This window comes from Lissotriton vulgaris, chromosome 7 (assembly GCF_964263255.1).
Source record: "Lissotriton vulgaris chromosome 7, aLisVul1.2, whole genome shotgun sequence".
In the NCBI taxonomy this organism is placed as follows: Eukaryota; Metazoa; Chordata; class Amphibia; order Caudata; family Salamandridae; genus Lissotriton; species Lissotriton vulgaris.
This window is the reverse complement of record NC_141695.1, coordinates 217,107,223-217,119,789: the sequence shown is the minus strand read 5'-3', so window position 1 is coordinate 217,119,789 and position 12,567 is coordinate 217,107,223. Positions and strand designations below refer to the sequence as shown.

The following is a 12,567-nucleotide window of genomic DNA, read 5'->3' as shown; positions in this document are numbered from 1 at the left end:
CCAGTACCCAGGTCCATTCCTGGGCACTGTAAGTGCAGTGCTGCCATTAAGAGTGCATGGGGCTGGAAGTTTGTCATTACGAACTCCACAGCACCATAATGGCTACACTGAAGACTGACAAGTTTGATATCAAACTTCTCAGCACATTTAACCCACACTGATGCCAGTGTGGGATTTAATGTAAAATGCACGACAAAGGGCATCTATGGGATGCCCCCTGAAACTCTACCAACTCCAAATGACCTGACGGAGTTGCTGCCACCACCAGACAAGTTTCTGGACCCCTGGGTCGAGAGCTTGCTGCTCTCTGGGTCCTGAAACAATGCACATCCTGGGACGAGGTGCCAAGCCTCCTCGCCCAGGATTGGCAGGGCTCACGAAGGAGAAGCTTCAAAGGCATACCGGCTTTGTGAGCCTCTCCAGACCACTTGCTGTTCTCAGCAACTTGTCCCCACTGGTTCCACCCCCCGCTTTGGGCGTAAGACCTGGCGGGAAAAACAAAGTGAGGAAGAGAGGTGTGCCCACCTCTGCCGACTCCACTCCTAAGGTGGGGGAGGTGAGGTGAAGCACAACCTAGAGTCCCGCCATCTTGAGGATGGGGGGACCCAGCCAACCAGGGACAGGCTCCTGGCGCCCTCACACCAGAGTGGCAAAATAGGGTGTGTACCCCACCCAGGGAAAAGACCCATTGGTCCCTTACCTTTACCTACATGTAACACCCCTAAATGTAGTATTTAGGGGCACCCTGAACCTTCCTTCCTCAGATCCAGCAACCACAATAAAAGGCAGAGAAGCTGTGCAAAGCTAACAAGAGGATGACACCCACTGACTGGGCCCCAGCCCTACAGGCCTGTCTCCCCTCGAACCTGCTCCTGCGAAACCTGGAGTGTCGTGGCCAGCAGCCTCAAAAACCCCAGATGACCTGCCTGCATTCACTTTCCAAGCTGTTTCTCCCATGAACACTGGACGTGTTTAAACTGCAGCTTCCCGTGCCAGCCAGAAACCGCAAATCCAGCACACTCTGCACCTGCGGAGCCTGGCTCGTGTTTGAACGATTCTGACCCGAGATCCACCCTACCGCGACCAGAGCGGGTAAGAAAATCTGACGTCCAAAGGCACCCCTGTACCAGACGCCCCACGGCCTTGTGTGCCCAACCCAGCTTTGCCTAACCACCCCTCTACATCCCAACTTGTCCCTCAAAGTGGTGGGCACTTTTTAAGATCCACGTCCCGAGCCTGCAGTGTTTCTTTGTCCTGGAGAATCCCCATTGAAATCAACAGGGCACCCGACCACAAAACAGCACCCTGCACCTGGCTGCCCTAGCGCCGCTGAGGGTGCCCCTTAGGTGCTAACTTGGTCCCCAATGTGCTCCCACAACCCTGTGGCCTGCTTGCCAGCCGTCACCAACTGGAGCCCCCCTATCCTCCATAGGATAACAATAGGTCTCAACACTACCCCGAGTACCGCAGAGGGTGCAACAACAGTGCATCACTGACCCTGGGAGAGTCTAACCCCAGTACCCTAACTCAAAAGACCGATTACCTACCTTGAACCAGAGAACTAATTTTTCCTCATAGGATAACATTGACACTTTTTCTCCCAAAAGTTTCTAAGTGGCGACTTTTGAAAACTAGAAATATGCCTTAAAAATCATCTGATTATTCAAAACGCATTTTCTCAACTGTTTTCAGGAAATGTCCTAGTGCTGAATCCAGGATCCAGCACTGAGTAAGAAAGAGTAACGATAACCTAACTTACCTGCTAAGTGAATTTCCTCCCATAGGTTAACATTGGTAATTCTATGTGAAAAAGTTTCTAAGTGTCAACTTGTGAAATGCAATAATATTCTTTAAAAATCGTACCTTTTAACCAAAGCGCATTTACTCACCTGTTTACAGGAAATGTCCCTGGGCTGAATCTAGGATCCAGTCCTGTAAGCAAAAGTAATCTGAAAAGTAATTAATTGCATTTTACTTTAAAAGAAAAACGTTCAATTGAATGTACTATACCTGCAATGTGTTGCAAACTGCTTTCTTAAAACTGTAACCAAAACCAGTACAATTTACACTGCTATTTTGAACTGTGTTCATACAAGTAATTTACTACTGAAAAGTATGTTTATTCTTACCTTCAACAGACTTGCTTGGTTCTAGAAATAAAACAATATATTTTTTATACAAAACAATTGTCCTAGAGTTCAGTTCTTTAGTGTGCAAGACCATTTGCTGACTGAGTGTGTACATCAAATGCTTTACACTGTCCTCTGATACTGCCTTACTGCTCGACCAAGCTACCACTTTAACCCCTTCGATGCTATTGACGGAACGGTTCCGTCATGAGCGTCGGTTGGCCTGTGCTCATGACGGAACCGTTCCGTCATGAGCCTGTTGGCTCATTAGAACGTTCAGCACAGCGCAGGAATCTGCGCCACGCTGAAGGTGTTAAAGAGTAAGGTTCTATCTAACTTTAGCCTCTGGAGACCCTTGGACTCTATACACACTGTACCTCACTTTGGTGCAGTATATATCTATCTATCTATCTATCTTCCAACTACTGGAGGATGAAGTTGAAGAGTTGCTGGACACCTTCAGTGTGGTACTTCTGGTCACAGGAGCTGCGGATGCAGTGGTGTCCTTTCGTGTTGGGTTCTTCTCACAAGTTCTGGTCGCTGTTGGGTGAACCCTTCGGAATGAGACTGCGGGGGTTGAGGTGGATGTCGTCCAACGCTTGATCCCAGGTCTGGACCACCAGGGGGACCTTGCTGGGGTGTTGGGCAGCTTGAACTCGGACCTGGGGCTTCGGGTGCAGAGTGGTGAGAACTCACTGATCCAGTCGGATCTGGAGTCCTGTCTTGGGTTGGCGTTTGGACAAATCCGGTGTCCAGATGAGATTAGAGTTCTTTGGAAGGCAGGGGAGGTCTCTGGAGGTTCTTGGAGGCAGCTGTTTGTAGGACACACCAGGTTCAAAGCAGGAGACCGGTTGGGAGGCGTGGAGCCAAAGCAGTTGTTGTCCACTTCTGCAGCACAGCTCTTCGGTCCTCCTCCGTGTCACGTCTAATCTAAAGAGCCACGGTTCAGGGGTGCCTCTAAATTTAGGGCATTACAGGGGTGTGCAGGTTGGGACCAATTATTCCCTTCCCTGGGTATCTAAACCCCCATGCCTTTCTCAAGTGGGAGGGGAGCATAGGCCTCTTCCTGATTAGAGTGGTCCCCCATCTTCAAAATGGCAGGAACTGAGATGTGTGCTTCACCTAGTCTCTCCCACCTGAGGGGTGGAGTTGGCAGTTGGGCACACCTCCCTTCCTAGATAGGTTTTCCTGCTAGTTCTCACCCTTAAAATGGGGGTCAGAACTGGTGGGAGCCAGTTGCTGGTGGCAACAAAAGGCTGGGTGCAGCTAACCAAGGCGGCCAGCCTTTAAAGCTCCCTCTTTGAGGACCCTTCCTATGTTGTGGGAGGAGGCATGACACCTCTTTCTGGGATGTGCTTTGTTTCCAGACCCAGGGTACGGAGGGCTCTCTACCCAGGGGTCCAAAAACCTGTCTGGTGGTAGCACCTCGCCCCGGGATGTGCATTGTTGCAGACCCACAAGAGCTGATGGCGCTCTACCCAGGGGTCCAGCAACATGTCTGCTGGGTTGGCAGCCTCTCAGTCAGGACACTGGTTGTGGGTTAGGTTCAGGGTGCAACTTAAGTTTTCCTCTGTCGTGCATCTTACATTAAATCCCACACTGGCATCAGTATGATTTTAATGTGCTGAGATGTTTGTTACTGAACTTCTCAGTCTTCAGTGCAGCCATCATGGTGCTGTGGAGTTCGTAATGGCGACCTCCCAGCACCATATACTCTTAATGGTAGCACTGAACTTACCAGTGCCCGGAAATGGACCTGGGTACTGTAGGGGTTAAGGGCTGAGGCACCTGTACCCACACCACTGGCATAGGGCACTCAGCTGGAGGATGAATCTAACAATGGGGAGTGTGGCGAGATCGTTTTAAAGTAATGTGCCTTAATAAGGAGGAATGGGAAGCTTGTGTTGGAGCAGATGAGATGAAGTCCCGTAAAGAGTACATAAGGGAGGGCTGGCCCACCACTAAAAGTGAGGTCCCGGCGTCACTATTCAAGTACTGGGAGGTGCGACTTGAACTAAATATACAGCAAGGGACAGTAGGTGGAGGGGAGAAAATCATTCCTCCTGTGAGGTTAAGCGAGAAAATTGTCATCTAGGACGCAGCCTCAGCAAGAACAAGGTACGCCTGGATTATTGGTGGCTAGGAATGGATTCCATGACACAGAACATTGTGAGATTGTTTTGAGTGTGGTAAGAGTGATAGAATTCACCACACACACACACAAAGCTCCTCTTTTCCCGGTAGAAGTTCCCATTAATCTGTGGTCTAAATTAGCACTGGACATTATTGGGCCACATTAATCTCAAAATGCTCAAAGAACCCTTCATTGAGGATTATCACTCCAGATAGGTAGTTTTAAAGTGTGTGCACCAAATTGACACAGAAGCCATTCTAGCGTTCTTGAAGGAACATTGTTTGACTAATGTATTCCCTATGTTTTAATCATGGACAACTGAGTACAATTCACCTCTGAAAACAGTTTCTTGGGTAATTTAGGCATAGTTTACCCGAAAACATCATTGTATTTTCCCCCTGCCAATGGACTGGTGGAGCGGATGAACAATGTTTAAAGCATGTTTACAAAGCGCTGAATCTCTGGGCACTTCTGCTTTATCTGCTTTACAAGAAACCATTTGGGCGAATCGCTCTACTCCCAATAGCGTCACAGGAATCTCTCCATTCATGTCTTTGAAAGGCAGAGCACCAAAGACCAGATTATCCCCCCCCCCAGTTTGAAAAATAATAGTCCATGTGCGGTGGACCAGAATTACATTTCCAGGGGAAAGAGTGAACATCAGATCAAATATAAGAACAGATATGATCAAACTAAGCGTGTCAAGTCTTATGGGTTTCAGGAAGGAGATTTGGTTTGTGTCGACCTCCCAAAACCCAGTAGGAGATAAGCCTACAGATTTTCTGATCCTTTCTAAATTATCAAAGTGGGGGAAAACCTGGTCCATCTTGAGAATGGCCAAACTTGGGGTATGGACAGAATCACTCTCCACAAGCTGGAGAGAGTATCCGGAGCCATTCTTGATCAAGGTGGAGCCAGAGGGGAAGATGTACCTCAAGTTCCCAGGGGTTCCCAGAGAACCAAGACATTCCCTGCCTGGGTCAAAGACTACAGCTTAACATGAGTATCGTCTTTTGCAAACCCCCTTGTAGCTCTGGCAGCACTGTAGCAGTCACTCCTTCATGTGGGTTCTTGTTAGTTCATAAATTATCTATGCAATTGTATTCATGTTTATTTCTCTCTGTACATTTTGCTTCCTTTTCTCCCCTTTCTCCTTCTTTCCTTTTTCTCTCTTCCTATTTTCCCTTCCTTGCATAAGAGGTGTTATAATCATACTTTGTTCACTCTCCCCCAACCCCGCCTTTTTCTCCCACTATTGTATCCTACGATGCATTGTTACGAAAGTTCCACAGCTGACTTGAACTGTGGTGGTGATGAAGAATAAAGAACAGTTCTTTCCTTACCTGCGTACGCTTCTTCATTGCATCAATATCCATTCCCTTTACCTTTCCCGTGGAGGGAGCAATTACGAGGTCATGAGTTTCCTCCATTTCACCCTTCTAGCTAGGGCACGTGCCACGTATATGGTTCAATACCTGCTCTAGGATTTCCATGCTCTGGCAGAAGAGTTGCAAAGGGGTGAAAATTACATGACTAGTGTATCCATGATGAAAGCAGCAAGTCTGATTTCTATCTGCTCAACGTGGACACCAAGTTGTTCGCGAAGATTTTAGCTAACCGCTTGGCCCTGTTGACCGCGATTCTAGTTGCCCCGGAACAGGCGGGGTTTGTTCCTGACAGGAACCTCACTTCTAATATCCGCACGGTCTTCGGCACAATACAACATGTCCGACAGGACACGAAGGCCATTGCTGTTTTCCTGGACATGGCGAAAGCATTTGATTCGGTGGAGTGGAGATCGGTGCTGACCCGGATGGGACTTGGCCCTGTTTTTTTGCAAATGATTGGGGTGTTATATTCCGCTCCTACCACGCGCATTTGTTTGGGGGATCTACTCACAGATGGTATTTCCATCACTAGGGGCACTCGCTAGGGCTGTTGCCGACGCTATATGGTTTAATCACTGAGCCCCTGGCGTGCGCGCTCAGGGACTGTCACAGCCACAGGGGCGTCTGTTTCCCCTCTTATGAAATCGTGGTCTGCACGTACTCAGATGACACCCTGTTATGTGAAGGACCCTGAAAACCACCTCTCTGCGGTTCTACGAGAGGTGGTGCGTTTTGGGGCACTCTCCGGGCTGAAGGTTAACTGGTCTAAATCCATTGCCTTCCCGCTTACACGCTCCATGACGCCGTTCGAGATGGAATTCCCGCTATCGTGGTCCGACTAGTCGGTTCGGTATCTTGGCATCAAATTGCACACACTCGGAAATAGTTTTCAGAGAAAATAATGGGACGGCCGTAGCGGAGTTAAAGGACGATGTCGAAACTTGGATTGGACTGCCGCTGTCGCTACTCAGGGAAAGTATCCATCATTAGGATGGTAGTATTGCCCAGATTCCTCTTCCTGTACACAAAAATACCAATAGTGTTACCGCGTTCCTTCCTCGCCAGACTTAACAAATCGATGGTTAGGCTGGCTTGGGCGAGTTAGCAGGTTCGCGTTCAGTGGTGGGTTCTCACACTGCCATACTACCTGGGGGGCTTGGGTGCATCAGACCTAGAACTCTGCTACAGGGCGGCGCAGTGTGTGCAGGCTCACAGCTGGATCCAAGGCGCAGATGACATTCCATATCTCAGGCTTGAGAGGTTGTTTGCTGACCCTCTTCCCCTCCCGGCCGTCATCTTCGAGACGGCGGATCGCACAACGGGGATTCTGGATTCCCTGAACTCGATGCGGCATGACTGGCACTGCTTATTACAACAGCAGGCAGGGGCACGGTTGTATTCTCCGGAAATGCCAGTGGATTGGGCGGTCTAGCTGACCCCCTGCAGTGATAAGGGAGTCGTACGTGCGCTCAGAGCGCTGGGCATTCACAAGGTGGGGGATCGGTTTTCGGACGGCGTAGTTAAAACATGGGACAAAGTCACGACCGCTATAGAAGCATCCACCCTCCTGCATTGCTTCCAGTTTCATAGAGTGCCTGGAAAACTGCGCCAACTACTTGGGGATGACATAGTCACCCTAAGGTCAGTAGCCCATTGGCTTCTGACCTCCGACCCCTAAAACGCCCCATAACTACAGTATTTAGGGGGCAGCCCTGAACCAAGAACTCAGATTCCTGCAAACTAAGAAGAAAAAGGACAAAAGAAGACGCCCAGCAGAGGAGACTGTAGAGAACAACTGACTTGGCCCTTGGCCCGTCTGCAGTTTCCAGAGATCCTGTGCCAAAAATAGTCTTGTCCTGCAGCCAGCGACCTCCGGAACCCCTGGGAGGACTGACTGCCTTCAACAAAGACCGGATCGTCTGTGAACAGCAGCTATGTTCAGAAGAAACACCAAAGAAAGACTCTGAGCGTGCTGAGGAAAAAGAAACCAGACACCTGGAACCACCACTGCACCCGTCGCTACCTTAGAGTGGCCCAGCGAGGTCCCCCAGCGCTCCAGAGTCTAAATCCACCATGGGTTAACTCCTCCAGGACTTCCCGACGTCGCTTGCTGCCTCTGCACAGAGACCCCCCCATCGCAAGTGGCACGGTAAAGTGAAATCAGACCTCAAGACAGCCGTGCATCCAGCAGCCCTGGAGAAAAGAACCTGAGGTTCACCTATGTTCCAGAGCCCTCCAACTTACCTGCCCAGCGGTTGGTTCCTCCCGGATGTCTTTCTGGACCGAGCCTGCAGCTACAAACCAAAACCGAAAATCCCCACTGAAAAAAACAGGGCACTCTATGCCATAACCAACACCCTGCACCCAGCTGCCGCTGCGGGTGCACTTTGTGTTCTAAACCGGACCCCCTTTGCCCTGAGCCTAACACCAGGAGCTTGGCTTCCACAACCTTGTGGCCTGCTCGCCAGCAGCCACAACTGGAGGCCCCTATCCCCCATAACATTGGGCCTCAACACACTGCACCCGGCCGACCTAGTGCCACAAGAGTGCATCCTTTGGTCCTAACCCCAGAACAACAACTCCCACAACAAAGTATTTACCTTTTAAACCGTTTACACTATTTTCCTCCATAGGATAACATTGACATTTTTTCTGTGAAAAGTTTCGAAGTTTGGAGTTGGAAAACCTTAAATTCTTTAAATTGCACTGTTAAGCAAAAAAGCTTTTACTTACCTGTTTACAGGAAATGTCCCAGTGCAGTATCCAGACATACTGCACTGTGTAAGAAAAATGATCTCAAAAGTAACATACCTGTAATTTAACTAGACATCCTATTCAAAGTATACGTACTGTATTTACAAAGCATTGCATTTCTCAATAACAATACTGTAATTCAAAACAAAGTGCATATACAATTACAATCCAAACTGTATTACTACTGTATAATTTCTGCAAAATATATATCACTTACCTGTGCCAGGCTTGCTTGGTTCTAGGAAATAAAATAACAAAAAGAATATTATCAAATGCTTAACACTGTCCTCTGATAAAGCCTTACTGCTCGACCACACTACCACAGAGTGAGGTGCAATCTACTTTACCTCTGCCTCCCTTTTGCGTTCCACTGGACTCTGTGCACACTATACCTCACTCTGGTATAGTATATAAAGAGCCAGCTTCCTACAACTGCTCTCTGCTTCTGGCTGCCTTCTGATTGATTTATATCTTACCTAAATTTGGCTTGTACTCAGTGCCTCTAGCGTTCGTACTGCACATTTTTGTCTTCTAACATCTGTCTCCTTTTGCAGGGAGTGCACCCGTGGAGGGTTTTGTAATTTCATGCACCTGAAGCCCATATCCAGTAATCTTCGTCGCCAGCTGTACGGCCATGCTCGTCGTAGGAGGCAAGTTCTTGGTGCCAAGCCCATTTATTTTGTGTACTGAAATGTAATGTACAAGTGGCTCAGTGTACCCACCACCGTACGTCGGTGTTATGTAGTAGACCTATCCTGAAAGTCACAGCTTAGTCATGGTAACTCGCCCTGAGTCATGGCACGAAGGTGCCTGAGGGATTCTTTTTAGCATGAGGGAGTAATTTTTAAGAGTTTTTTTCTGTGCTGTTGAGTGGATTCCACATTCACAAACTTCCACAACTGGTTGTATATGGACTATGTCCACCCTGAACCTGGTATATACCTACAGGTGCGAAGGCGTCTTATGCTTCCGCTCAACATCATGTGCTCTGATATTAGGTGCTGTGTGCTTCGTCCACGTCATTTCAATTCTTGCACCTCTCACACCAGATGTAGGCTATACTATACATTCTTCTTTCAAGTATACACTACGAAGGGCGCTGAGGAACATGGTACAAACTGGGTCGCTTTATAGTTCGTTAGAGGTATGGAGCGTTATTTAAATAATACAGTTAGACCGCTCATTTGAGTCTGAAGTAGATCAATTTTGTTTTCTTTTTTTATCAGTGTTTATTCCTGTTTATTTTGGGTGGTGTGAAAACAATTAATTTTAGTGTATACAGCCACATTTATTTAACAGAAAAATCTCCATGTTTCCTGGATTCTTATACGGTTTTAGTTCTGTACTGAGCCATATGAAACAGAATACTCACCTAGAAATGTTATCATTTGTTATACAATCACATGTATACCTGCAGCTGTCCGTCTCGTTGAGCCATCTCTCCTTTTTTAAACAGTGATGCTGTTTGTTTCAATGATTGGCCTGGCTGTATTGATTGGCAGTATGGAAAATACTGCATCGTGGATGGCGACGTTGTCTGTTTTTCATTACACAAGCCCAGTCTTTTGCTTCTGGTTTCCCTCCAGGAGGGAGAGGTTCTGGAATGCTAGTCTTTTCTTGCCTTTGTTGAATTCAAGAATTGCTTACATTTAGGCGGCCGCCCCGGCCCAAAGCTTTTTTTCAGGCTTGGAAAAACAGAAGTCAGTGTGCTATACCAGGAGCATTGATTGATGCCTAAGATGTCCATGTTTTTTAGGGGTTATGATGTTTTGTGATAGATTGTAGGTAGTTAATGAAATTGTCTTCCAGTGTTTAAGCACAATAATGATTTACCTGGATGACACCCTGAGGGGTAAGTCATGCCCTATGACAGAGGGTGCTCAGGCTTTTGTTACTGAGCTACCTGAAGAAGTAGCACCCTTGGCCGGTACAAAGTATATTTGTAGCCAGTAGGTGACTGTACACAGACTGTAGATTTCATATTCCTGCAATGTTGTAAATAAAGTTGCAGGACATGGACTCTTGATAACTTGCTTTATACATGACAGAGCATGGGGACTGATTTGGAGGAGACTCGTAGAGGTTCCGTGTGTGTGTGTGCGTGTAAATTGCAGTAGACCCTAATGCAAAAAGAGCCCCGATGTAGTCTTTCCATATATTCCTGTACTTCAAATTTCTTGCCTCTTCTAGCTTTCCTCTTGATTTAAGTGGTCTTTTCTTATTTTGCAGGGGGCGTTCTGAGCCTCGTTCCCCTCCTAAGGGAGGAGGGAGACCTCCTCCCCCGGACCGGCACCGCCCCAACGATAGGATCCGCAGACGATCTCGTTCTCCAGGACCGCGCCATGGACGCTTCTGAATGCTATCTTCACACCTCTTTCCTTCCTCTGGCAGATATGAGTGGAAGTCTACTTGCTCTTCTTTCTATGAACCTGCAGAAATGAGACCCCCAGCAGATCTGCATGAGTTGCTAGAAGTGGTGCGGATGAGCAGCGATTCTGAATTGAAGCTTTTGAGGCCGAGTTTGAACTCCATGGAGGGAAGATTATCTCGCCCTCAGTGTTTCAACACAGGAGAGATGTTTGCATCTGTGGAGACTGTTTAACTGCTGAGGGCTGGTGAGCGGGCTGTAAAAAACCTCTGCTTGATTACTTAGAAACTGAATGTGTGTATGGCCTAATCGTGTAATATTTCTTCTGCCCTCCTCCAACTTTAGATTGCCCAATCTGTTTCCAGAGAATCTCCTTTCTAGGCACGCAAATATATGCCTAGCTTTCAGGGTCCACAACCCCGAAGCTGATTAATCTGTAATCTCCATGACTGGTAAATGGACCTCATGGCTAGGGTTTTAGCTCCATACTTGCTTTGTCCAACTGGCTGTCCAGAGTGCTGATAATATCTTTGCCGACTCCTTTCTTTATCTCCCCATTAACTAGAGAGATGGTTGCTTCAGTGTATTTCTCACATCACATGCCCTAATCCGTCTGTGATTTGTGATTACAGGGCATCCAACAATCCTTTTGTAATTCATGTTTTCTTTTGCTCTCAACTTCTTCCACCTCATCAGCTTCTGCGTTCCTCTTCTACAACACAACTCAAGCCCCTTCCTCAGTAGCTTCTCTACTCGTTGTTCACAGCTTCATTGTATCACCAAGGTTTGATATATTTTTTTTAATTTTATTTTTGTTTTTCTACAGAAAATGTAACTTTGGATGTATTAAAGTTTCTATGCTGATTTCTCCAAAGGAAAAACAATGTCTGTTGGCTGCTGGTGATTTATTGTTACATGTTCTAGATTCAATGCTAGTGAACTATTGTCTTAGCCTTTTATGTGTCAAGCCTTACATTGGTCTCTTGTAAACAAATTGAGGTCCCAACCCCTTTCTACAACTGAATGTTTATGAAATAACATCTTAAGCATGTGAGTAGCTGAAGAGTCTAAAGTTATACTACCAATGATAGATTCTTTAAAAAGAGAGTTCTCTAGACCAAAATGAGAACTGCCTGTATAGTTTCTATTAATAAAGTACGTGTGTTCAAAGTAATGAGAAAACATATACCCCTCGTTTAAAAACACTGAGCCATTTCCCATCCTGTTGTGGCAGTCTTCATCCTTGCTCCTGTTATTCACCTATATTAAGCTGTTTTTGCATAATGGCTTGACAGCTTTGCTCAATTTCAGTATAAATTTAACAATATGGAGTTCTAAAGGGACTGAAATAGGAATAAAGTTGTCATTTTAGGGTTTTCCTTTTATCTGACGTAGGTCAACTTAAAACACTAGGGGGTCCTTAAACCCAAATTTGTGGTCCATGTTTCTTCCTAAACGTGAGCTAATAACCCGGTCTATGGCATTCTTCAGCACCTGATGACGTAATCTAATTTGATATCTAGGTCATTGGGGTTGAGGGGTCAGGGTAGATTAATTGCTAATTTGGCTTGCGAATAGTCTATTCCCACAACGGTACCTATACTGGACCCTGGCCACATTGTTTTTACATGTCACATGGACTCTTGAAACTGTTATGTTCGAGGCATGTGTGCTGTAGATGCACCTGCTTTACACAATCCTGCCATCAAGTGTTGGGTCCGGATGTTTGCAAGTTGTTTTTCTTCTAAGAGGTCTTTCCTAGTGAAGAGGTACGGTGATCCTCCTTTTGGTGAT

The 12,567-nt window shown here is 46.8% G+C and overlaps 1 protein-coding gene across 2 annotated transcripts in view; it reads left to right on the top strand.

Moving 5' to 3' along the window:
- Positions 1-11,658, top strand: part of U2AF1L4 (U2 small nuclear RNA auxiliary factor 1 like 4) — a 71,531-nt gene extending 59,873 nt beyond the window's left edge. Inside the window, exons 7-8 of one of the 2 annotated variants that reach the window (XM_086929981.1) lie at positions 8,960-9,055; positions 10,635-11,658. In XM_086929981.1, coding sequence (XP_086786107.1) covers positions 8,960-9,055; positions 10,635-10,761 — 223 coding nt within the window. In that variant the 3' untranslated portion in view covers positions 10,762-11,658. The remainder of the gene's footprint in view (positions 1-8,959; positions 9,056-10,634) is intronic. The other variant, XM_086929982.1, reaches the window with a different exon arrangement.
- The last annotated feature ends 909 nt before the right edge of the window (positions 11,659-12,567 follow it).